Source organism: Scyliorhinus canicula, chromosome 17 (assembly GCF_902713615.1).
Source record: "Scyliorhinus canicula chromosome 17, sScyCan1.1, whole genome shotgun sequence".
NCBI classification, from domain to species: domain Eukaryota; kingdom Metazoa; phylum Chordata; class Chondrichthyes; order Carcharhiniformes; family Scyliorhinidae; genus Scyliorhinus; species Scyliorhinus canicula.
The window spans coordinates 16,508,870-16,536,382 of NC_052162.1; the positions used below are offsets into that span (position 1 = coordinate 16,508,870).

The following is a 27,513-nucleotide window of genomic DNA, read 5'->3' on the forward strand; positions in this document are numbered from 1 at the left end:
GAGTAGAGCATAACTGGGGAATCTTCCACAGTGCTGGATAGCTGCCAGTGTAAATAGCTATACTGAAACTAGGATCCAATTAATTATGGGACTGAGCTTTTGAATCAATAATGTACTTGCGCTCATTGAAAAACAACTATGTTATTCCCCTCCTGAGACCTTAGAACTGGAGACTTCGGAAAGAGTCATTGAGGTCTACAGCACAGAAAAGGCTCATCACATTTACACCACCTAACTGTCTAATCCCATTATCCAGCACTTGGACCATAGCCGTGTATGCCTTGCATCGCAAGTGCGCATCTAAATACTTCTTAAATGTTATGGGGGTCTCTGCGTCCACCATCCTTTCGGGCAGTGAGTTCCAGTCCCACCACCATCTGGGTGAAACAGTTTCCCCTCACATCCCCTCTAAACTTTCAGCCCCTTACCTTAAATCTATGCCCCCTGGTCATTGAATCCTCCACCAAGGAGAGACGTTTCTGCCTGTCTACTCTATCTGTGCCCCTCCTAACGATATACATCTCAATCATGTCCCCCCTCAGTCTCCCCTGCTCCAAGAAAACTAACCAGTCTCTCACCACAACTAAAACTCTCCAGCCCAGGCAACATCCTGGTAAATCGCCTCTGCACCCTTTCCAGTGCTATCACACCCCTCCTGGAGTGTGGATTCCAGAACTGCACACAGTACCCTAGCTGTGGCCTAACCAACATTTTATACAGTTCATCCCTGCTCTTAAACTATCTGCTTTGGCTAATAAAGGCAAGTATACCATATGCTGCCTTAACCACGTATCCACTGATTAGTCCATCTGATGAGCCTGTCTGTATCCTCATGTAATTTAAAGCTATCCTCTCGCTATTTACCACCCCACCAATTTATATATCATCTGCGAACTCACTGATTAACCCTCCTATATTCATGTCTGAATCATTTAAATAAACCACAAACAGTAAGGACCCCAACACAGTCCAAAGATATGAAGGTTAGATGGATTGGCCATGGTAAAATTGCCCCTTGGTGTCCAGGGTTAGGTGGAGTTATGGGGAAGTGGACTGAGGTAGGGTGCTCTTTCAGAGGGTTAGTGCAGATGCGAAGGGTTGAATAGCCTCCTGCTGTACTCTAGGGATTCTATAATCCCTGCGGGATCCCTCTGGATGCAGCAAAACACCCCTCGACCACCACCCTCTGCTTCCTGCCACTCAGCCAATCTAGATCCAATTTGCCAAATTCTCCTTGGATCCCCTGGGCTCTTACCTTCGCTGTCAGTCTCCCATGTGGGACCTCATCAAAAGACTTGCTGAATTCCAAGTAGACTACGTCAGATGTGTTGCTCTCATCTACAGAACTGGTCACCTCTTCGAAAAACTTAATCATGTCAGTGAGACGTGACCTTCCCTGAACAAAACTATGATGACTGTTGTTGATTAATCCCTGCCTCTCCAAATGCAGATTAATTCTGTATCTCAGAGTTGCTTCCAATAGTTTCCCCACCACTGAGGTTAGACTGACTGGTCTGTAATTTCCAGGTTTATCCCTTTCTCCCTTCTTGAATAATGGTACCACGTTGGCTGTCCTCCAGCCCTCCTGTACTTCTACTGTGGCCAGAGAGGAATTGAAAATTATCCCCTGCTATGAGCTTGCTAACCTCACCCAACAGCATTGGATACATTTCATCTGGCCCTGGATACTTGCCTACTTTAAAGCCTGTCAGACCACTCAGAACCTTCTCTCTGTCTATGTTAATGTCTTTAATACAGACCTTCTCCCTGATTTACCCATACCAAGAATTTCACTCCCGCTGAGGCTGCATTTACCTCACTTCCTGCATTGACAAACTCAGCCCGTTAGTGCAGGAAGAGTTCAGGGAGTCATTTTTAAATACCGCCCCAATCTCTTGGCACCCTCAGCCACCCCACCATGGCTCCCCCCCTCCCCCCCCAACTTACCTCTTATGGGGTCCTCGGCCCCCTCATTCTACCTCTGAAAGGCTGAGCACCTGCAGGCCCGATCTTTGTCACTGTCAGGGTGCCTGATAGTGCCAAGGTGGCACTTCCAGGGTGCCAACCAATCGGGAGCTCCTATGGCCTGGGAGACTTCCCCCCCCCCCCCCCCCCCACCCCAACCCACCTCCATATGCCATTAAGCATAGTCCACGTTTGTGTGGACCAGTGCTAAATGTCATCATGGCAAGGTCTCCCAGCGAAGGCGAGAACTAGATCGCATTAATAGAATTTACAGTTCAGAAGGAGGCCATTCAGCCCATCGAGTCTGCACCGGCGCTTGGAAAGAGCACTCTACCCAAGCCCTCACCTCCACCCTACCCCCGTAACCCAGGAACCCCATCCCTACCTTTATGGACAGGAAGTGCAATTTAACATGGCCAATCCACCTAACCCGCATGTCTTTGGACTGTGGGAGGAAACCGGAGCACCCGGAGGAAATCCACGCAGACACGGGGAGAATGTGCAGACTCTGCACAGACAGTGACTCAAGCTGGGAAACGAACCTGGCACCATGGAGCTGTGAACAACTGTGCTAACCACTGTGCTACCATGCTGCCCTAAGCATCACAATTCCAAGCATCACAAATTTCGCGAGAGACCTCTTGCGAAATTTAACGGCCTCATTGAATCACCGAGTTGGCCGTTTGATCACGCCTGCAGCCTGAAAAATGATCTCCGTCTGATACTTCAAGCACTTGTCCAGCTTCGTTACCTAAAATGAAGTCCAGCGCTGACTTAAAAAGTTCACCTGGACACATTTTAAGAATTCTGCTCCCTCTAAATCTTTCATACAAGTGACTACCTCAGTTAATGTTGGGGAAGTTGAAATCCCCCACTATCACTACCCTATTACTTTTACACTTCTCAAAAAGTTGCCTACATATCTGCTCTTCTATTTCTCTCTGACTGTTAAGAGCCAGTAGAACACTCCCAGCAATATGATTGCTCCTGTTTGATTTTTAACTTCTACCTATAAGGCTTCATTTGAAGAGCCTTCTAGGATATTTTCCCTCCTTACTGCTGTAATTGATTCCCTCATCAAAATTGCGACACTTTCTCTTTTACCTACTTTCCTGTCTTGCCTGAAGATCCTATATCTTGGAATATTGAGCCGCCAATCCTGCCCCTCTCTCAACCACGCCTCAGTGACAGCAATGACACATCATACCCCCATGTTTTAATTTGTGCCCTCAACTCATCTGCTGTGTTTGTCAGACTCCTTGCATTAAAATAAATGCCATCCAATCTTGCCAAACTCCCTTGTGAATTTACTGACCTATAATCTCAATGCCTTCCTGACTCACTTGTTGACTCTTCTAATTTTGGCTGTGCATCGCCCCAGCTGAACCTTCTCTCAGGATCCCACCCCTCCTGCCAAGTTAATTTAAACCCCCCGACCCACCCTTCCCCAACAGCACTAGCAAACCTCTCTGCAAGAACGCTGGTTCCATTTCGGCTGGTCCCTGACCGGTCCCACTATCCCCAACAGCGGTCCTAATGTCCCAGAAATCTAAAGCCACCCCCCCCCCCCCCCCCCCCCCCCACCCCCCCCCCCCCCCCCCCCCCCCCCCCAGTGCACTATCTGACCAGGCACACATTCATCTGGAATGACCTCCTATTTCTATACACACTAGCATGTGGCTTGGATATATAAGATATATAGTACTTCAAATCTACAGTTACATAAAATGATTAATTGAATGTTGACACCAAAATGTAAAACTCTCTGCATACTAAGGGCCATTTCTCGCTGAAGCTCTGTCTTGAAATGATAGTAGGATCACAAAATAAAATGGCTGCAAATATGTAAATTGCCTGCTTCAAATGAGTCAGCAAATAATCAGTAGTAACGGTTATTGTTTGTAGATTGCCCTTCATAGACAATCTTTCGAAAACGTGCTTAAAACAGGTGGCAAGTGATGGAGAAAGTTTGATGAGGTGATTGACCATGTGGTGAAAGGGTTACATATAGACTAGAATCCCTACAGTGCAGAAGGTGGCCATTCAGCCCATTGAGTCTGCATTGACCCTCTGAAAGAGCACCCTACCTTGGCCCACTCCCCGCACTATCCCCATAAACCCACCTAACCTTTGAACGTCAGGGGGCAATTTAACATGGCCAATCCACCTAATCTGCACATCTTTAGACGGTGGGAGGAAACCTTTCGGAAGGTTTTTGAAGGAGAGGGGGGAGGTGGGGGTTTGAGATACAGCAACCCTGTGGCAACAGAAGAAGTGAATCAATGGAGGCTTTGGAATAGAGAGCGCATTAGGAAGTAGAGGGTTTTGCAAGGGTCCCAGGTAACTAAACCAAGAAGGGACTTGTAAATGAGGACAGGATCATCGATTGGCTAGTTTGGCATTGGGAAGCCTCTGAAGGTTGGCATGGATGGGAGAAGACACCATTTAAGAACAGGAGTTTGCCTTTCCATTCCAATCCAAGCCTGCTCCACCATTCATTTAGATTCTGACTGATCTGTATCTCAGTCCCATTTACCTGCATTAGCTCCATATCCCTTTTCACTCTTGCCAAAGAAATACCTACTAATCTTTGTCCCGAAAGCTTAGTTGTTTTCCGGCATACAAAGCTTCTTGAGGCAGAGAATTCCAGATTCCTCCCATCTTTCGCATGGAAAGATTAGTTGGCCGGCGTCCCTTCTAAAAGGCCCTCCAATTTTAAAATTCTGGCCCAGATCATACGTGGAAGTTCTGACCTGCTTGCCTGAGATGCCCGAAAGGCAATTCCCCTGCTCCCAGGGACCCTCCACAGAGGTTTCTGACTCGAGAAATGGAGTCCAATGTACCCACCTGAATAGTTATCCAGGAAATGTTAGACCGGCTAAAATCTAATCTGACTCCCGTGTGACTACACAACTAAATCCCCAATCACTCACACTGACCTTGACCCTGCCCCCAGCCGACTACCACCAGCCATCCGTCCATTCACTCATCCAAACGCCTATTCACTCATCCAAACGCCCATTCACTCATCCATCCGCCCATTCACTCATCCATCCGCCCATTCACTCATCCATCCGCCCATTCCCTCATCCATCCGCCCATTCCCTCATCCATCCACCCATTCACTCATCCATCCGCCCAGTCACTCATCCATCCGCCCAGTCACTCATCCATCCGCCCAGTCACTCATCCATCCGCCCATTCATTCATCCATCCGCCCATTCACTCATCCATCCGCCCATTCACTCATCCATCCGTCCATTCACTCATCCATCCGCCCAGTCACTCATCCATCCGCCCATTCATTCATCCATCCACCCATTCACTCATCCATCCGCCCATTCACTCATCCATCCGCCCATTCACTCATTCATCCGCCCAGTCGCTCATCCATCCGCCCAGTCGCTCATCCATCCGCCCAGTCGCTCATCCATCTGCCCATTCGCTCATCCATCCGCCCATTCGCTCATTCATCCGCCCATTCACTCATCCATCCGCCCATTCGCTCATCCATCCGCCCATTCACTCATCCATCCGCCCATTCACTCATCCATCCGCCCATTCATTCATCCATCCGCCCATTCGTTCATCCATCTGCCCATTCACTCATTCATCCTCCCATTCCCTCATCCATCCGCCCATTCACTCATCCATCCCCCGCCCAGTCCCTCATCCATCCGCCCAGTCACTCATCCATCCGCCCAGTCACTCATCCATCCGCCCATTCACTCATCCATCCACCCATTCACTCATCCATCCGCCCAGTCACTCATCCATCCGCCCATTCACTCATCCATCCGCCCAGTCACTCATCCATCCGCCCATTCACTCATCCATCCGCCCATTCACTCATCCATCCGCCCAGTCACTCATCCATTCGCCCAGTCACTCATCCATCCGCCCATTCACTCATCCATCCGCCCATTCCCTCATCCATCCGCCCATTCACTCATCCATCCGCCCATTCCCTCATCCATCCACCCATTCACTCATCCATCCGCCCATTCCCTCATCCATCCGCCCATTCACTCATCCATCCACCCAGTCACTCATCCATCCGCCCATTCACTATCTTTCATCCATTCACTGACATTCACTGGACATTTAAACTAACCATGTGGAAGCTGGTGCTGTAGCCATGCTGGCCACGCAAAATGGACACTGAGCCAAACTAAAATGGAAGGCTGCTGGGAAACAGACAGTTCAGCCAGAACAGCAGTCTGCAAAGAGCAGTTTGCATTCTGCAGCAGCAGAAACCAGTTTGGGCTCAGGTGAAAAGACCTTAGTTAGGTGCAAATGGCAAAACGCTTTGCATGCTAATGAGGCCATCAGACTTGAACACCCACACAATAGATACATTTGGTTCTGAATGGACACATTCCAATCAAGACCCAGACATCGAGGCACCAGAAACCTCCGAACAAAAGGACATAAGAAACGCCCCCTCCATCACGGAGACCCCCTCGCATTGGGGAATTAATCCAGTATCGATAAGAAATTGATCCAATAGGTAGAGCCCGCCCGGGAAGAGGGAAGGACAACGGAACCCCTATAAAAGATAGGGACCTCGTGTTGTCCGGTCTGTTAAACCCGTGCTCCGGCCCCGACTGACACCTGGTATCCTGACTCCAGCCGTTGAGCACCAGCCGCCGAAACCGTAAGTTCAACGCTCGCTACGCGATCCAAGCCCACTAGACTCCCAAGTACCAGAACGCTTGCTGAAGGCTGCAGACAAAACCAGGACGAAGGCCTCGTTCTCTGACCTTGCCTGTTCCTGTTAGATAAGTATTCTGTTTGCTTATGTTTAGTTGTAGCTTAGTCTCTTAGTGTGTGCATGAGTATTTATTATTAACTGTATAATAAATATTGATCGTTTGAACTTTACTAATCGGTGTATCGTCTTTATTACTTTGAACTTGACCTTGGAATACTTGTGACGTTGCCTATACGGCAACTGGCGACTCCAGAGCTAAATAATTACATAGAGCAGAGCCTAGCAGTGTTAAGCACACGTCGAACTCGGAGGCGTGTTAATACACTCCAATAAACGCGTTTTACGCCCATAGTAAAACGTGCAACATTTAGTGGCGACTCTGGTGGGACCCTGTTGTAAGTGGAAACACCACAGTGTCCAGGACCCTGAAATTTGAATTAGAACTCCAAATTGCAGAGAAAGAAAGAGATCACAAGTATTCAAGGTGTTCAAAATAATAAGCGAAATTCGGAAGTGTGTTTAGTGCATGCGTACTAACAGGGCTGTAAGGTAAAACTGAAAGCTTTTTGTTGCGACAAACTTTCGGCAGTTTTGTAATCGGAAAATAGCGTAAGCCGTACCCTTTTCACGAAACACCACCCCAGCAACCCCCTGTTCCAAATTATAAAAAGAGAGTCAGAGGAAATGGCCATGCAGGCAATGGAACGTCTGATGGATCCAGCAAAGTTTGTGGTCGCAGCGACCAGCAGCAGTAGCAGAGTAGGCCAGTGTCCCACGTGGGAGCTGGAACTCCGCAAATATTTACAAGGAAAGGGATGGCCCCTTTGGAAAGAGTTTTGTGCAAATGAGGAGACAGGTCCCGGGAGTATAGGTCATACTTGGTGGGAGAACCTCTCTCAAATACACAAAAAGAGTTTAGGTAAAGCACGCAAGCCGATGGCGATTGTGTCCTGCTTGGCACAGTTGCGAGGCGCAGAGGAGGTCATCAGGACGCTCCGGGCAGATTTAGAGGAAAGGAACCGAATGAGTAAGGTCGATGTCAGGGACATCGAGAAAGAAAACCTGGAATTAAAAGGGAAGTTGGCAGAGAAGGGTAGAGAGGTGGATGATGCCAAGAGGGCTCACCAGTCTTGTCTAGCTCATCTGAACAGTTCCCAGACCCAGTATGAGAAAGCCTATCAGGACGTGCAACGTGCCGTTCTGATAAGACAGGAATCGGAAAAGCAGGTGGAGGCATTGCAGAGGCAATGCTCTGATCTCAAAGCAGCTTTGAGAGCACTCCATGCTGCAACGACCGAACACAGACAAAGCACAGTTGACCACGCGAAATGCAGGAAACAGATTGCGGAACTGCAATCTCTGCTTTCGGTGCAGAATGGCTTCCAAAGCACCTTTGGAGCTCAGTTAGATGGGGAAAACGCCCCAGATTGGCAGGAATTAAGCGAGACAGCGCAGCGTTATGTTCAGGGAACATGTGCGCCCGCAGCTCAGCAGAAACGACAGGCACCCCAACCCCCCACAGCTCAGATCATAACCGCACCCATGAATCCCGTAACCACACAGAGGAAAGCCGAATCAGAAGGCGCCCCAGACATAACTTACACCACCCCTTTAACAGTAACCCAGCTAAGGGACGCTTGTGAAAAGATCACTCCGTTCCTCCCCACCGCAGACCCCCACCAGTTCTTCGCTAAAGTGAAACAGCAGGCTACCATGTACGGCCTGGATGAGAGAGAGCAGGTTAAGCTCACCGTGCTGAGCTTAGACCAGAGTGTAGTGGCAGCCCTCCCCGACCCACAAAACGTGGCAGGAGGCAGCCTAGAGGAGATGCACACTGCTATTTTAGATGCCATCGGGTACAATAGAGGTGACCCCGTAGAAGGCTTGAATAAGTGCAGGCAGAAGAGATCTGAACACCCCACAGCATTCGCAGGAAGGCTGTGGATTCACTTCAGCGCAGTTTTCGGACAGCTAGATAGAGCGCATTTAACCCGCGAAAACATGGTTAAGTGGACGCGCACAATTATCTCACACGCAACAGAAGCAGGACAGAGCGCTTGCAATAATTACGACCCCTCAGAAGAGGCCCATAACGAGAAATGGGTCCTCAAAAGATTGTCCCGCGCTTGGGAGCAATCGCTTCAGGCAAAAGCAAAGGTTAGATCCCCAGAAGAGGCTCAGGCTGCTGCAGATATCCAAGCAGTCAGAGAGCACCAGAAGCCCGCATGGGTAAATGAAGGCAGGAGCAGCCCACAACAGAAAGGACAGGAATGCTACAACTGTGGACAGTTAGGGCATTGGGCAAAAGAGTGTAATGCACCCCAGCGATCTCAGAGAGGCCAGCAGACAGGCACTCTGAACCGCAACAAAGCAAAACCCATCCACAATGTAGCAGTACAGTCAGGACCCACCAATGTGGACGAGACGAACTGACGGTGTTCGGGCTCCCCCACTTGGGTCTGTGACACACTATGGGACTCATCAGGGAGGCCCGTAGTCACGGCAAAAGTCAAAGGGAAGCCCATAGAGTTATTGTGGGACACAGGAGGATCCCGCACCACCATTAACTCCACAACCACGGCACACGCAGACACGTGGCCGACCACCTCCACCATCACACTTAGCGGGTTCACCGGACACTCGCAGCAGGGACATATCACAGCACCCGTAGCGATCCAGCTAGGGAACATTAGCACAAGGCACCCCGTAGTTTTAGTAAATCTTCCCAGGACAGCAGAACACATCCTGGGGATCGATTTTATGAACGCTCATAGCTTGTCGTTCGACCCAGTGAACCAGTGTGTCTGGCGAATGGCGAGATCAGACAGAGCCCCAGCCACCCTCACAGTAGGAGACTACGCTAATCGGATTAGCGCAGTGGGAGAGTACTCATTCGACCTGACTACGCTCCACACCGACAGACAAATTAAGGCCCTACTGAACAAACACAGGACAGCATTTGCAAGTCACCGTCATGACTGTGGCAGAATGACTGGACAAGTTCATGTTACCGGACAGGACCCCCGACCGCAAAAGCAGTATAGATTTCCCCTTGAAGCAGAGGTGGAAATAGAAAAGGTTATAGGCAGCTTGTTGGACCAAGGTGTACTGAGAACGGTAGCCTCCACCAACAATGCCCCTATTTGGCCAGTGAGGAAGCCCGATGGATCATGGCGTCTGACCATCGATTATCGGGAACTCAACAAAGTAACCCCCGCAGTAGCCCCAACGGTAGCTACTAGTCCCGAGACCATGCTCAAGCAGGGTCTCAACGCCAAGTACTTCACGGTATTGGACATCAGTAATGGATTCTGGTCAATACCATTGGCAAAAGCGTGCCAATACAAATTCGCATTCACTTTTAAAACACAGCAGTACACGTGGACATGCCTCCCACAAGGATTCCACAATTCACCCTCCATTTTCCACCGACAGCTGGCAAGTGGATTAGAAAAATTTTCCCGACCCGAATGTCTGGTACAGTATGTAGACGACCTACTACTGCAGACAGACACAAAGGCAGAGCACATTTCGCTTCTGGCCGAACTCCTGGAACTCTTAACTGAAATTGGCTGTAAAGTTAACCCGAAAAAGGCCCAAATATTGGAAAGTAAAGTGATGTATTTGGGATCAGTCATCACGCACGGCAAACGCGAGATCGAATTCAAAAGAATTGATTCGATCGTCAAATTGCCCCTTCCCCAGAATGTTTCAGCCCTCCGGTCGTTTTTAGGACTGGTTGGCTATTGTCGGAACCACATCGACGGATTCGCGACAAAAGCCGCCCCACTTTCAGACCTCCTTAAGAAAGGAGCCCCCTGGGAATGGCTTCCGCAGCATACAGGCGCTGTGGAAGAGTTAAAACGAGCCCTTAGTGCAGCACCCGCGTTGCTAGTCCCCGACCAACTTTCACCGTACGCAATAGAGGTAGCGAGCACCGATCTGACCCTCTCGGCCGTGTTGCTTCAGGAACGGCACGAGCAGCTAAGACCAGTGGCTTATGCCTCCCGACTGTTAGACCCAGTAGAACAAGGATTTTCGGCCTGTGAGAGGCACCTCCTTGCTGTCTTCTGGGCAGTGCAGTATTTCTCATACATCACCGGACTCAACCCCATTACTATTCTGACCGAACACACACCCACACAGCTACTACTAGACGGTCGACTGAAGGACGGTTCAGTTAGCCAGATTAGGGCAGCTAGGTGGACCCTACTTTTACAAGGACGGGACATTACAGTGAAACGGACACGCACCCACACATACTTAGCAGACAACCTCCAATACCCCGGACAGCCCCATGACTGTGAAATTGTAGCTCCCCTGCATAACACAGGACCCTTTTTAGCAAAAACACCCCCCAGGAAGATAGGGAACCCGAAACAAAGCCCCCAGCCCACAGACACGTGTGGACCCTTGAGGATTTATGTAGACGGTTCCTCCACAGTTTTAAATGGTGAGCGTATCACAGGATGCGGCATCTATGTAGAGGACGCGCAGGGGCGCGCTCTCGAAGAAATCGCTCTTAAGTTACCAGGTCACTTAGGCGCGCAGGCAGCAGAGCTAGCAGCCATAGCGTACATAGTGGACCACCCCGATTCTTTCCCCAGCCCAGCAGACATATATTCAGACAGCTTATATGTCTGTAACAGTTTAACCGATTTTCTGCCCCTGTGGAGGACACGAGGTTTTGTCTCCGCAGACGGAAAACCCCTTCCATCAGCCCCCTTACTCCAGCATATCCTAGAGAAAGCGAAGGACAGGACCTTCGGCATTATAAAAGTAAGAAGCCACCATAGGTCATCACCCCCTGGGAATGTAAAAGCCGACGCATTGGCTAAGGCAGGTTCCAGGAGAGGACACTTATGGACCCCCCCAGCTAGCGCACCAGCTAGCGCCCCTGTGAGCGCAGTCCAAGTCTCACAGACTGATATTAAAGATCTCGTGGCAGCACAAAAACAGGACGGAGACCTCAGGGAGGTTTTCAAGGGAAACTTTGTGCCTGCTTACGAGCACTTTAAACACGCACTGACCACACATGAGGGTGTGATCATTAAGGACCAACTTTATGTGGTCCCACAGCAGGACAGGAATCAGATGATTGCCTTGTTCCATGACGGACACGGGCATCAGGGAATTGATGCAACAACGAGGCACCTCAGGCAACTCTGTTGGTGGCCTAATCTCAGGAATGATGTAACGCACTACATAGAGAATTGCCTGATTTGTGCTCAGAATAACCCGGAGAGGTATTCTAAGAAAGCACAACTTCGGCATACTCGCCCAGTTAACGGCCCTTGGACAAACCTCCAGATCGACTTTATAGGTCCATTGCCCCCTTGTCGGAATGGCTATAAATACGTTCTGGTGGTGATAGATACCTTTACCAAGTGGGTAGAGGCATTTCCCTCACGAACAAATACAGCAAAGACAGCTGCAAAGATCCTGACCCACCACATCTTCACGAGATGGGGTTTACCCCGAAGTATCGATTCGGACCAGGGATCTCACTTTACAGGACGGGTCATGAGGAACGTCCTGACAATATTCGGAATCAAACAGAACTTCCACATTGCGTATCATCCACAGTCCAGCGGGATTGTGGAGCGCATGAATCGGACCCTAAAAACTACCCTTAGGAAAATGGTTCAAGAGAACAATTCCACATGGGATTCAGTGCTCCCATTTGCACTTATGTTCATAAGGAACACTGTCTCCACATCGACAGGATACACACCACACACACTCATGACCGGACGCCCTATGAAAGGTACAGAATTCCTTTTAGGACTGGACATGACAAGCCCCGAAGTGACGGCCCTCACACATGAAAAGGCAGTTAAAGATCTAGTTGAGACTGTGAGGTCTGCACAGCTCGCAGCCGCAGTCCAGCTAGGGAAACGCCGACAGCAACGGACTGCCTGTTTCAATAAGACCGTACACACCACAGAATTCCAGGTTGGGCAACAGGTAATGTTATCTGTTTATAACCCCAGCAGTTTTTTGGCTCCAAAATATTCCGGCCCCTACTCAATTTCGGACAAAATTAGCCCCTCCGTTTACAGGATAAAGTATCCTAATGGGAAGACCGCGTGGTTCCATATAAACCAGTTAAAGGCATATGGAACACAGGCCAACCATGCTCACCATGTCCTGCTGGATGCAGCAGAACACTTCACCCCGCCCACCAGAGACACTTTTCCACCATCCCCCTCACAGACCAGTTCATCAACGGACTCGCCCACGACTCCGCCCACAGACCACTACAGACCACGCCCCGACACGCCCACAAGCTGCCACAGCAGAGACAGCAGGACTGACACTGACTCTGAAGACAGCGACACCACACAGCCATACAGCCCACACTGCACCAACTACGACCCCGACTCCAGTGACCCCATGGAAGTCACTTACCTCAAAAACCCCGAACCACCACCCGACCCCGACTACCCCGACAACACACTCGACGCCACACAATGGCACAGGGACAATTCCTACAGACTTGTCCGCAATGACGAGAGTGACCCCCGGTCACACAATTCCAAAATAGCATGCCTGATCCACACAAGGGTGTGGGATCCGGGAGAGCAGGACGACACGGTGTCTGACTCCCGACACGGCAACCCCTTTGTGACCCTGTTCACAGAGGCAGAATCAAAGTGAGGTGTCCAGATGATGTAAGATAGGAATCGTTTGAGGGAAACGATGTCCTTTCTGATGGAACCTGCACGTATGTTTGTCTTCGTTTTATGTTTGTTTGTTTTCAGGAATGTACATTGTTCAGCTGGAGGATGGACATCTTCTTTTCAGCTGAAAAGATTGTGACCACCTCACATACACGTTAGCTTGTCTGCCGAAACTTTTGAGAACTTCGGTTTGATTGGAGATCTTTTCCAAAGTTGTAAGGCCACACGCCAAATAGCTTGTCCGCAGATATCTCTGAGAACTTCAGGGATGTCCTCAGTTGGAGCATCTTGGCTCCCTTGGTTTTTAGGTGCCCCTCTATTCGGCGAAATAGAGGCTGCAAGTCATGGTAAACACATTCGTACCCGTTTTCTCCAGGTTACTCAGGCAGTGGACAAACGGCACTGAGGACCCGCCCTGTCGGAGAACCAACCCTTGGTCAGCCAAGCTCGGGTATGGCACAGCACGCCCTACCCGGGGATCCCATCCAACTCGTACCCGTAGCGGCCCATACGCAACTCATTCGGATGTTTGTTTCCAAGTTTGTTTTCATTTTACGTTAGGTAGCCCTTCGGCCGCCATCCCACATGCTATTTACATCCGGGAACATTCGGATGGTAAATCAGCAAAGCCTGCGAGACGGCTCGCAGAAGGAAGGATTGTTAGGTGTATGCTGGTCTTTAAATTCGCTTTTTGAAAAAAAAAATGAGGGGAGTCACAGGGTGTGACTTAGCCAGTCATTTTAAAGGGTCAATTGGGATTTGAAAGACAGATGCACTAACAAGTAAAGGTCTTAAACTGTGTATTGACAGATACTGTGCTTGATCCCAAAGGTTTCAAAGGACGAGACAGAGGTCGAAGCCAGGATTGTCAATACCGAAGGAAGAAGGAAGAGAAAGAGGAAGAACAGCAAAATGATGGAAGCCCACTTATTACTATTTAATGTCATATGTATATGTGTGGAAACAAGACACGTTTCCCCCACAACCCCCACCGTAAATGTTAGTACAACAAACCCCCAGTGCTCAGCTCTGATCAGCGAGGTTCAGACCTGGTGTACTAAATTCATGACGTGGTACTCCATGTCCTACATAATCGAATCACTGTTGGTGATCGCGATCCTCACCATCCTAGTGCAGACCCTCAGGTTGAGGAAATGGAAGAGGAGAGCCTCTCGTTCCAGCACCTCACCCATCTATAGAGTGCAATCCCCCATCTTCGGATTCCACCAAACCCCTCAACCCCTCACTGATTACAACACTCTGTAAATAAAATTCAGCCATGTATTATATTGTTCCATACTCGACTGCCGAGTTGGGAAGTGTGATGTTGTGGTGTGAATGGTTAAGATTTTAGAGTGATTAAATGTTAAGTTAAGGTTAAGGTTAATAGTGATAGGTAGAGGTTCCCAATTGTAGTAATGCATGTCCCTTTTGACATAGGGCCAAGTAGAAATGTTAGTTAAAATTTTTTTTCTCTTCTTCCCATAGTTTAGAACAGAGTAGAACAGGAACTGGCAAGAGGTCAGAACACAAGGAGGCAAAGTACATAGGTGATCCTTCACAATAGTATGATTGTGAGGATCACAAGGAGGGAATGTAGCCATGCTGGCCACGCAAAATGGACACTGAGCCAAACTAAAATGGAAGGCTGCTGGGAAACAGACAGTTCAGCCAGAACAGCAGTCTGCAAAGAGCAGTTTGCATTCTGCAGCAGCAGAAACCAGTTTGGGCTCAGGTGAAAAGACCTTAGTTAGGTGCAAATGGCAAAACGCTTTGCATGCTAATGAGGCCATCAGACTTGAACACCCACACAATAGATACATTTGGTTCTGAATGGACACATTCCAATCAAGACCCAGACATCGAGGCACCAGAAACCTCCGAACAAAAGGACATAAGAAACGCCCCCTCCATCACGGAGACCCCCTCGCATTGGGGAATTAATCCAGTATCGATAAGAAATTGATCCAATAGGTAGAGCCCGCCCGGGAAGAGGGAAGGACAACGGAACCCCTATAAAAGATAGGGACCTCGTGTTGTCCGGTCTGTTAAACCCGTGCTCCGGCCCCGACTGACACCTGGTATCCTGACTCCAGCCGTTGAGCACCAGCCGCCGAAACCGTAAGTTCAACGCTCGCTACGCGATCCAAGCCCACTAGACTCCCAAGTACCAGAACGCTTGCTGAAGGCTGCAGACAAAACCAGGACGAAGGCCTCGTTCTCTGACCTTGCCTGTTCCTGTTAGATAAGTATTCTGTTTGCTTATGTTTAGTTGTAGCTTAGTCTCTTAGTGTGTGCATGAGTATTTATTATTAACTGTATAATAAATATTGATCGTTTGAACTTTACTAATCGGTGTATCGTCTTTATTACTTTGAACTTGACCTTGGAATACTTGTGACGTTGCCTATACGGCAACTGGCGACTCCAGAGCTAAATAATTACATAGAGCAGAGCCTAGCAGTGTTAAGCACACGTCGAACTCGGAGGCGTGTTAATACACTCCAATAAACGCGTTTTACGCCCATAGTAAAACGTGCAACAGTGCCTTACAAAAAGTGGGGGCGGGTGTGTCTTGTCCCTCCCACCCCCATCTCAACAGTGCTGCGGTGGAACTTTCCAATGGACGGTGCACTCCCCATTTCTGGAGAAGCCAGGTTCAGAAGATCCACTGAGAAACGCAGAGCAGCGTTGGGACATGGGAAAGTTCGGGCAGCACGGCAATTCAATGACGATTGCTGCTACACCGAGGACCCAGGCCCATGAACCTGAATTCCTAATTCCCACCTCCTCCTCCTCCCCAAAGGAAATATCTCCCCTATTGAATCCTTTTAACATTTTGAAGGCCTGCATCAAATCACCCCTCAGTTGTTTATGCCCACAAAAGCACCTAGCCTGTGTGAAGTAAAGATTCTTTGACAAACTGCAGTTCGAAACTCCAGAGGGCTCTGAGAAGAATCAAAGAGTTTCCGCAGCAGTCAGGCTGAGGTTAAGGTGGAAGCAGGTGACACTGCAAAAGATTAAAACCAGTTTCCTTGCTGGATGTGTGGTTTGAAGGTAAACCAGGGCTGAAATGGGACACCGAAACCGAACACTATTGCGTTTAGCCGGAACAAGCAGCCAGTGAAGGAGAATGGAACTGGGGGCTAGAGAAGCTGAGTTTTTGATAAAGGGCAGCATGGTAGTGCAGTGGTTAGCACTGTTGCTTCACATCTCCAGGGTCCCAGGTTCGATTCCCGGCTTGGATCACTGTCTGTGCGGAGACTTCATGTTTTCCCTGTGTCTGCGTGGGTTTCCACCGGGTGCTCCGGTTTCCTCCCTCAAGTCCCGAAAGACGTGCTTATTAGGTGAATTGGACATTCTGAATTCTCCCTCTGGGTACCCGAACAGGCGTCGGAATGTGGTGACTAGGGGCTTTTCACAGTAACTTCATTGCAGTGTTAATGTAACAATAAAGATTATTATTATTAGCTGAACAAGACCGCTTCAATTTACTACCACAGGAACAGTCCAAATTCTGTCCAAAGTCTGTCAACCCTGGTAGGAGAGGGGACACACATTACCTTGAAGACTGTATTGTTAAAAAAAGATTTTTTCAAAAAGTATAAAATTAAATTAATTTATTGATAATCAGAATTCCAACCTTCCATGTCCAACTGCACTAACGTTACTACTTAGTATGGAATTTAAAGCTACTTTTTTTGATGCCCCCACCCCCATCCCCATCCCCTACACCACATAAGGAATGTACCAGTGGTGGGGGTTGGGAGGAGGGAGATGGCTGCAGAAGATCAGAACAAAGATTTTACCGCAGGTCACATTGAAGTAAGAGTAGATCAAGCTGCCATAATATTTCCACATCTTTAGCCAGCAGAAAATGTCAGTTTAATAACCATTAGGAAAGTACAAACCACAGAGTAAGTTTGCAGAATCTGATAATGCAATGAATGATGGGATGTTTAAATTATAAATATGTCAGACTTGCAATTATGGTCACTCGATAAGTTACAAGAGAATGAGCTGGCACTCTTCCAGCCATGAGATCATAGCTCGTTAATTTGGCTGGCTGCCCTGCTTTTACACTATGGCTTACGCTGCTGGGACGGTCTGTATGGTAACAGTCAGGTTCGCACATATTCCTTCTGTCAAGGGCTAGTGGTGGAACTGCTTCTGAATCTTACTTTACAGCAAGAGGTTATTTCGGTCAGAAAGAATCTGTAAAGATAATCCTGGCCTGTGCCCCGCATGCTGATCAGTACAGGCAGTTTACTTTAGGTTTCGACATGTCTCAGTGCTCGGAAGGGAAGTAAACCCAGCAGGTTATCTGCTCCTGAATCATGTCCTTGTGTAGCTTTGTAAGGGGCAACGAAAGGAGTCCACACTTGAGTTGCAGAGAAAAACAAAACTTATTTAATTTAACACGTTAACTGTTATACACAGCTCCAGTAGTTCCCTACTGGGTCTTCTCTAGCCGGTGCCTGACTGGCTGGCTCTATTTATACTAAGGCACATGAACCTGGTTGAGGGCCCCCCCACCCTCTTATCGGGCAGCACTCAGATTCTGCAGGCTCCACGGGGTAGTGGGCTTTCCGTACCCGGTGGGCACTGAAGGGCCAGGAGTGCTTTATCGATCTTCTTAACCGCACTTTGATGTGATGTTTGTCAAGTTTCCGTTGATCTTTGCTTCTTTTGGGCAGTTCCCCTATCAGGAACCATTCATAGGACATAGAACATAGAACAGTACAGCACAGAACAGGCCCTTCGGCCCTCGATGTTGTGCCGAGCAATGATCACACTACTCAAACCCACGTATCCATCCTGTACCCGTAACCCAACACCCCCCCCCCCCCCCCCCCCCACCTTACTTTTATTAGGACACTACGGGCAATTTAGCATGGCCAATCCACCTAACCCGCACATCTTTGGACTATGGGAGGAAACCGGAGCACCCAGAGGAAACCCACGCACACACGGGGAGGACGTGCAGACTCCACACAGACAGTGACCCAGCCGGGAATCGAACCTGGGTCCCTGGAGCTGTGAAGCATTTATGCTAACCACCATGCTACCGAGCTGCCCCTAATTTTTCCCTCAGTTTGTTTACTTTATCCTAATAAGTTCTATTCTAAGGGCGGCACGGTAGCACAGGGTTAGCACTGTTGCTTCACAGCTCCACGGTCGCAGGTTCGATTCCCAGCTTGGGACACTGTCTGTACAGAGTCTGCACGTTCGCCCCGTGGGTGAACTGGGTGAATTTCCTCCGGGTACTCCGGTTTTCTCCCACAGTCCAAAGATGTACAGGTTAGGTGGATTGGCCAGGCTAAATTGCCCCTTTGTGTCCAAAAAGGTTAGGTGGGGTTACTGGGTTAGGAGATAGGGTGGAGGTGTCGGGTGCGCTTTCCGAGGGTCGGTGCAGACTCGATGGGCCAAATGGCCTCCTTCTGCACTGTAAATTCTATGTCTAAGTTGATTGTTCTCAAAAGAGTCCAAGGGGTAGTGGATCATCTCAACCTCGTAAGTCCCGTGCGGGTTATAACAGGTAGAAAGTGCAAGTGCAGATGTCTGGAGGGAACAGACTGGGCACACACACGAAGAATGGTCACTTGAGCGAGGTACTAGAGTATTACTGTTAGGACTGTGCACTGACATGAGTCAGTCCCTCCATGAGGGGGAGGAGGAGAAGGGGAGAACATTTGCCTCCTGAAAAATAAAGATCATAGTGATCCTAGATGTTCTCAAAGTGCCGGAGCAGTGGGACTGAACTCCATTGTGAGCTTTTGTCAAATCAGACAAATGTCTGACATTTCATAATTTCACTACAGCTCAATCTTCCAGGTTGAGGCGAGGTTTAGAGGTGGAAAATTACCAGTTGTTTCTATTTTTCATGCATTTCCCATGTGTTAGTTTCATCAATAATAATAATCTTTATTATTGTCACAAGTAGGCTTATATTAACAGTGTAATGAAGTTACTGTGAAAATCCCCTAGTCGCCACACTCTGGCGCCTGTTTGGGTACACTGAGCAAGAATTCAGAATGTCCAATTCACCTAACAGCACATCTTTCGGGACTTGTGGGAGGAAACCGGAGCACCCGGAGTAAACCCACGCAGACACAGAGAGAACGTGCAGACTGCGCACAGACAGTGACCCAAGCGGGAATTGAACCCGGGACCCTGGCGCTGTGAAGCAACAGTGCTAATAATAGAAACAAAGCCGGCAGTTGCTGAATTTAAAGAAAATGTTGACTACATTGAGTTCCAGTCCCATCCTTATTGTCATGTTTTGACAAAAGGTTTGTCAGGCACCCTGGCTGGTCTTGCTTTAATTTCTAACCTTATCGAGAATAATGACTGATTCTCAGTCGTTCTTTCTGGAAACGCACCTCCCGCTGGTGCATCAGGGGATGGCAGGGCTTTGCAGAAGGCGCCTTCTTCAGAGCTCAAAGAGGTCACATCGGAGGCAAGGGGGCAGGAGGGAGGCGGGGTTCGCCATAAAGCCGATAGATGTAATAATTGGTGAGAAATTTGTACGCGACTTTGCTCTTAACCTAATCCCGGAACATATGACACCTAACTCCAGCGCGCAATGTGGTTAGTCTCACTTTCACAGTAAATTCCATTACTATGCGATTATATTTCGTCTTTGGATGCAAGTCTGCCGTAAGCCATTTGGATCAGATTTTGAGTATTGATTTGAGACATAGGCTAATCAATACGTGTGAAATACACACAATGGGCATTTTTGCCGGTTGATTGCAATGAATGTGACCATGGGCTTGGGAATAAAATGATTTGCTATGATCCCCATAAGATTAACAGCTGTGCTGACCACTGAATTTACAGGTGAAAGAGGATTTCCACCAGAAAGCAGTGCTCACTGCAGGCAGCTTTGAACATTTGAAGTTGGGTTTAGATGATGCTGTGATTTACTTTAACCTGGATTGGGGATATTACCCATCACCTGTTAACCTGGGGAAGTAGAGACAAAATGTATGCACATCCATTGAAACTTTCAGAAGCACTTCAGTCTAGTGCAAGCTAAATGGCATTGCCATAGAATAGAGTCATAGAATCCCTACAGTGCAGAAGGAGGCCATTCAGCCCATCGGGTCTGCACCGACCGGCCCAACACCCTGCAATCCCATAACCCCACCTCACATTTTGGACATTAAGGGGCATTTTAGCATGGCCAATCCACCCAACCTGCACATCTTTGGAGTGTGGGAGGAAACCGGAGCACCCGGAGAAAACCCACGTAGACATGGGGATAAAGAGCAAACTCCACACAGACAGTCACCCACGGCCGGAATTGAACTCGGGTCCCTGGCGCTGTGAGCAACCGTGCTAACCACTGTGCCACCATGCTGCCCGCATTGCCATAAAGCATTGGAAATTCATGGATTTGATTCCAATTTAAACCTTCTAAAGTGAATCTTTTTCTGCCTGAGGCAGTTCTTAAGCAACTTGGCAGTCATCATTTTGAGCATTGGGGAAGCTTCCTTTGATAGAACGTTCCCAACCATTGACTTTAAAAGTAGCGCAATGTCAAAAACAGAATTGATATAGTATTGTAACATGCAACATATTGTGCCATCCATCTGATATTTCACATTGTATTTTAGTTTTAGGTGATGATGGCTTTGACTTGTCTGATGCCCTCTCTGATGACCTTACCACAAAGCCACGTAAGTTTCCTCAATTATGAGATTTTCTTCGCCATTGCTTTTGTCGCTTTGTTGTGGGGATTCTCTACGTGGAAATTCTGACCTGAAACATTGCAAGTTCCTGAAGTGGGATTCTGTACTTTTTATTGGCAGGAAGTATTACTAGACGTAGATGGAGGAAAGTAAGTTCCCAAGAGGAGATAGAGAGATTGCAAAGGGACATGGACAGGTTAAGTGAGTGGAGGAAAAAGTTTGACCAGTGGGTATAATGTGGGAAATGTGAAGTTGTCCACTTTGGCAGCAAGAATGGAAAAGCTCTATATTATTCAAATGGGGAGGGATTGCAGAACGTGTTGGGCACAGGGATGTTAGTGTCCTGGTGCATGAATCACAAAGAGCTAGTGCGCAGGTACAGCAAGTGATGAGGAAGACAAATGGAATGTTGGTATTTATTGCAAGGGAAATTGAATTTAAAGGTAGGGAAAGTTTTCTGCAGTTGACCAGGGCCTTGGTGAGACCACATCGGGAATACCCTGCATAGTCTTTGTCTCCTTGTGTGAAAAAAGATTGTATTGGAAGCAGTTCAGAGAAATTGACTCATTCCTGGGATGAGCGGCTTATTGTATGAGGAAAGGTTGGACAGGTTGGGCCTGTATCCATTGGAGTGTAGAGGAATGGGATGTGATATGAATTGGAACATATATGATCTTGAGGGGACTTTGAGAGGGCTGGATACCTGGAGGATGTTTATTTCCTCTTGTGGGAGAGACTAGAACTAGGGGCCATAATTTAAGGATAAGAAGTCTATCATTCAAGATAAATGGAGATGAGGAGAAATGTATTTTCTCAGGGTCGTTAGTCTGTGAGATTCTCTTCCCCAGCGAGCAGTGCAGGCTGGGTCACTGAATTCATTCAAGGCCGAGATAGGCAGATCTTTGGTCTACACGGGAGTCAAGAGTGATGGGAGGCTACGGAAAATGGAGTTGAGACACATCCAGTTCAGCCCTGATCCTATTGAATGGTGGAGCAGGTGCAAAGGGCTGAATAGCCTACTCCATGCAGGTACAGCAAGTGATTAAAAAGCAAATGTTTATTGCAAAAGGACTGGAGTATAAAAGTAGAGAAGTGTTGTTGCAATTGTATAGGGTGTTGGCAAGACCACACCTGGAGTATTGTGTCCAGTTTTGGTCTCCCTATTTGAGGAAGGATGTGGTGGCATTGGAAGCAGTTCAGAGGAGGTTCACCGGATTGATTCTGGGGATGAAAGGGTTGACATACGAGGAGAGGTTAAACAGTTTGGCCTTATACTCGCTGGAGTTTAGAAGGATGAGAGGGGATCTGATCGAGGTGTATAAAATACTAAATGGGATTGATAAAGTAAACACAGACCAAATGTTCCCCCTTGTGGGGAAGTCTAGAACGAGAGGTCACAGATATAGGTTGAGAGGCGGTAGATTTAGAACTGAGATGAGGAGGAACTACTTCTCGCAGAGGGTGGTGAATTTGTGGAACCTGCTGTCCCATAGTGCGGTGGAATCTGAGTTATTAAATGCTTCCAAGGAGATATATTTTTGATTTTAAAAAACGGGTTGAAGGGGTATGGGTAACAGGTGGGGAGGTGGGTTGAGACCAGGAAGAGATCAGCCATGATCTGATTAAGCAAGCTTGAAGGGCTGAATTGCCTACTTCTGGTAATTCCTATGGTCCTGCTGCTCAGTCCCAAGCCAAATTCTTTCCAAGAGAAATGCATTTAACTTTGTAGCAGGGTAAATGTTAACAGATTTACCCAAAGTGGCATGTTGGACCAGGTATCAGACTCCAGTTGCAACTACGCAAAGATTCAACGCATATTCCTTCCAAAACAATTGGTAACCTCAACAAGTTAAATGATGATCCGGGCTACCACAGCAAACCTGAAGACTGACGGACTTGCACCAGGGTGATAGATGCAGAGTTGATCCTTTAGTGTGTTGCGTTTCTAGCTGCTGATTGAAGGCAAAGCAGTCCCCAGAAGAAGTGGGGATTGTTTGTGTGGTGGGAGGTAGGGAAGATGGAAGCTCTTTTAGAACAATTAGATCCCCGTTGTGCAGTATAACAAAACGGAAGAAATCATTTTCGTAAGCCTGATAAGGGGTAGGTTCTTGGAAGGTGGGTTCAGTTGAAAACTATACAGTAAATAATCACAGTTTAAAACCAGCTCAAAACGATATCATTTTGACCATCTTTGAGAAAGGGTTTTCCGATATCCAACCCCCACATACATCCCACCCGAGGCGGCCAAACATGTTCTCGTATCTCAAATCCTAACCCTAACCCTAACCCGAACCCTAACCCTAACCCTAACCCTAACCCTAATCTTTTGTACATTCTTATGTCAGTTCACCAAGGAACTCAGCAAACTTCTTTTGCATAGTTGTAATGAATCCGCAATCACTGCAGCAGCCGGCAAGTTATTCCTGAAGGTCGATGACCCTCTGTTAAGAAAAGTCTCCTGACTTCTAACCTTACATGTTGTATGCACGTCCCTTGACCCTCCCTCACCTTTCACATCAAATGGACCATCCATGCGGACCAAATCTAAATCCTTTGCTCTCATAAAGATGTTAGTCCAATGTCCCTGAACGTTTACACTTTTCCAGCATTTTGAAGACTTGGGCTCTCCAAGGGCAGCATGGTAGCATAGTGGTTAGCACAATTGCTTCACAGCTCCAGGGTCCCAGGCTCGATTCCGGCTTGGGTCACTGTCTGTGCGCAGTCTGCACATCCTCCCCGTGTGTGCGTGGGTTTCCTCCGGGTGCTCCGGTTTCCTCCCACAGTCTAAAGATGTACAGGTTAGGTGGATTGGCCATGATAAATTGCCCTTAGTGTCCAAAATTGCCCTTAGTGTTGGGTGGGGTTACTGGGTTATGGGGATAGGGTGGAGGTGTTGACCTTGGGTAGGGTGCTCTTTCCAAGAGCCGGTGCAGACTCAATGGGCCGAATGGCCTCCTTCTGCACTGTGGACTCTATGGATTCTATGATTAACCCTCTTGCTACAAAACGTGCTGGATTTTGATGGTGCCACATGCCAATCAAAAATTAGCTGAATAATTTCTAAGAACTAGGTATCAACCTGATGACTCTTCCATGTCTCCGATCACTCACCCACCATCTGAGGACACCAAAACTGGAAGCGGTATTTTTGATGAGACCCAGCCAATGTCTTGTGCAAGACTGTGTTTAATGTTCTTTTTGTTCTGCATTCTGTTGCGTTCAGCAGTGCATTTGAATACTCCATTTATTTTTTCTATATTTGCCATGAATTTTAAGAGGTTTGTGTTCTTTTTTTCTCTTTCTGGAGGGTCACACCCTGTAGTATTCATCCCTCCCCATGTCCGCAATGCGGTATTCATCTGTATTAAAATGACACTTGCCAAACCCCAGTTTCCCCTAACCCTTGTAACCATGATCTGCCTCCAGTCTATTTTTGTCATCTAAAGAGGTTGCACTCGTCGTCTGCAGCAATCGAAGGGATATTTATTTTTTTTAAACAGAAAAGCACCAGCTTCTAAATGGAGCAACTAGTTCGTTTTTGCACTTTGATATGGGTGTAGTGACATTTGAAACAGTACAATAGATAAATAATAAATGAATAAATAATCTTTATTGTCACAAGTAGGCTCTCCGAGGTGGTCCAAAGATGTGCAGGTTGGGTGGATTGGCCAGGCTAAATTGCCCTTCGTGTCCAAGATTGCCCGTAGTGTTGGGTGGGGTTACTGGGTTATGGGGATAGGGTGGAGGTGTGGACCTTGGGTGGGGTGCTCTTTCCAAGAGCCGGTGCAGACTCGATGGGCCGAATGGCCTCCTTCTGCACTGTAAATTCTATGTCTGTGTCTATCTCTCATTGAAACAAGTCCCTCCATATCAAACCAAATGAGTTGTTTATGATGATGTGAACCTTTAACATGTTTCTGAACATGTGCATGTACATATGTATTGTAGCTATTACTGGACAGTGAACAAGAATATATTGTGGAGGTTGTGGAACAATTAATTTATTTTTAGTGGGCACGATTCTCTGGCCTCGTTACACTCTCGCTCAAGCGGAAGGAGGCCGGTGAATAATGGGAGAGGCCAAAAATTAGAACTGTGCCAGGCGCTGTAACACGGTGAGAAACCAATTATCACCACTTCAGCCCCATTTCCATACAATTAACGGGAGCGACCCCAGATCCAACCGCCTCCCATCATTCAGCGGCCTCCCCAGCAAGTGCTCACGCTGGCGCCGATTAGTACTCGAAAAACATGAACCTGGCGGAAGGGCTTCTGTGGGGCGTCGAGGAGGTGAGTAGCCATCTTTGCTCACAGGCAAGGAGCCAAGTGGTGCTGGGATTGCCACCCCAGTGTTCGATGGGGGTGAGGGTCTCTACGTCTAGGTGTTTCCCAAGGAAGCGCATCTGAGGTGGAGGCTGCAGCCGTCCTCTCGGGCCGAAGGGCCCCGGCTAACTTGTCAGCGGCACGCGCACAGCCGTGCCACCCTGTTCCATGTCCTGACCTCGAGACGCAGCCTCATCAGAGGGGTGAAACTCAGGAGCCCTGATGGGCGCCCTCACCACTCCATGGCACGGAGGCCGCCAACTTCGCAGTGTTAGCCTCATTGCCACTCATTGCCGGCAACATCTCCTGGGCCTGGAGCCTCTGGGACTCCTCCAATCAACTATGGATCTGCTGGAGTGACGCTGATATCTCCCTCTGAATGCCCCGGCCACACCCTATCGTCTCCATCAGCTCTGAGTACCTCTGTGCCAGGGGCTCAGCATCAGGATGGGACCCAGCTGGGTCCTGGGATCCAGCAGACCTCCAACTGCTGTCTCGCCTGGGGATTCCTGCCTACCCCTTATGTGCATCATCAGCAGTGTGGTGCTCACCAGGTTGTGCCCCTGAGGCCTGACCACCAATATTTCCCACCGGAATGCGTGTATCTGCGCTGTGGAGGGCGGTGATGACAGCTGTGCCGCGACTATAGCGGTTACATCGTCGGCGATCTCCTCCGAGGTGTTCTCCTCACAGTCAGGAGAGGGGGCGGCCCGGGATAGGCCGGCACCGTCGGCTGGAGGACCTGCAGGAGAATGGACATGTGGTCAGTGTGAGGGATGGTTCGGTCAGTAAGGCAAGAACAACTCACGTTTGACGTGTCCTCCGGGGTGGAGCCCGGTGGTTCCTCACCTCTGCAGTGACTGCCCTGTCCTCGGCCATCCCAGTCACCTCCAGGGCAAACTCCTCGAAGGAGGTGAGGATTCTTAAGTCTGGCACCCCACCGCCATTGTGGGCCCTCTCCCGAAGGTTATTGGAGAGCTTTTCCTGAGGAGACACAGAGAAGGCATTGTTAGCCACACGCCTGGTTCCCAGTGGTTGGGCGGGGGGTGGGTGAAGGAAGGGTTGGGGGTTTTGAAGGTGGAGGGGCTGGAGGAAGGGCTGGGGCTCTCATGGAGAGTTGGGGGTGGATGCCCCCTTGGAAGTGGTGGGGGGGGGGGGGCAGTTGTGTCTACTCACTCTCATTGCCTGGTGTAGGTCATTGACCTTCTTACTGCACTGCCGGCCAGACCTCCTGATCACACTCCCCGAGCTGAAAGCTGCCGCCTCCTCTTCCCAGGCAGCAATGGCTGCCTTGTGGCACATCCTCCAGGACCCTCGGAGAAGCAGGACATTCCTCCTGGCCTCCTCCGCGCCTAGGAGCCTCCCCAGGTCAGCATTCCCGAATCAAGGGGCTGGTCTCCTCGGCGCCAGTTTTGCAAGCTGGCTGGGGTTGGCTGAGCAAGTGCAGCTTAACTGCTGCTCGACCTTGTTAGCGGGGGGTCTAGCGAGCGCGGTATTGGCGAATCAGCTGGGAGCCTTTGCGACGAGGAGCCCGTGAAGCCTCGGTTACTGGACCAATTAGCGTTGAATCTCGTTGCCCCCCGCTGGGTTGGAGCAACGGTGCACGAATCGCGCCAACCCGCCCCGACGCCGGGGCGCAATTCAATTGGCACCATCAGTTGGGGTAGGCGCCGATTCTCCGACCCAGGCTGGCACGGGCCGGCACGCCGATCTATCACAAAAAAATCTGAGTCCTGCTGGCGCCGTTCTCGCATCCTCTGAGCCGTCGGGACCTTGGCATTGAAGGGTCTGGGGGCAGCCTGTGGGGAGGGAGGGGGAGTCCGACCCCGGGGGGTGGGGGGGGGGGGGGCTCCGTAGTGGCCTGGCCCGCGATCGGGGCCCACCGATCGGCGGGCCGGCCTCTCTGGCTGGGGGCTTCCTTTCCTCCTTGCCGGCTCCTGTAGCCCTGCGCCATTTGGCGTCGGGGCCGACGCGGGGAAGAAGGCCACTGCGCCGGCCCAACTGCGCATGTGCGGACCCCGCGGTGCCGGGTTCACGCCGGGATCAGCAGCTGGAGTGGCGTGGGCCGCTCCAGTGCCGTGCTAGCCCCCTGTGGACCGGAGAATGGGGTCCCGGAACGGGCGCCGACGCC

General features: G+C 49.2%; 1 protein-coding gene across 4 annotated transcripts in view; it reads left to right on the forward strand.

Annotated features, from left to right (window-relative positions):
* Nucleotides 1–27,513, forward strand: part of cd99l2 (CD99 molecule-like 2) — a 185,708-nt gene that overhangs the window by 92,537 nt on the left and 65,658 nt on the right. For all 4 annotated transcript variants that reach the window (XM_038774346.1, XM_038774344.1, XM_038774343.1 and 1 more), the window contains exon 2: nucleotides 20,985–21,047. In XM_038774346.1, coding sequence (XP_038630274.1) covers nucleotides 20,985–21,047 — 63 coding nt within the window. The remainder of the gene's footprint in view (nucleotides 1–20,984; nucleotides 21,048–27,513) is intronic.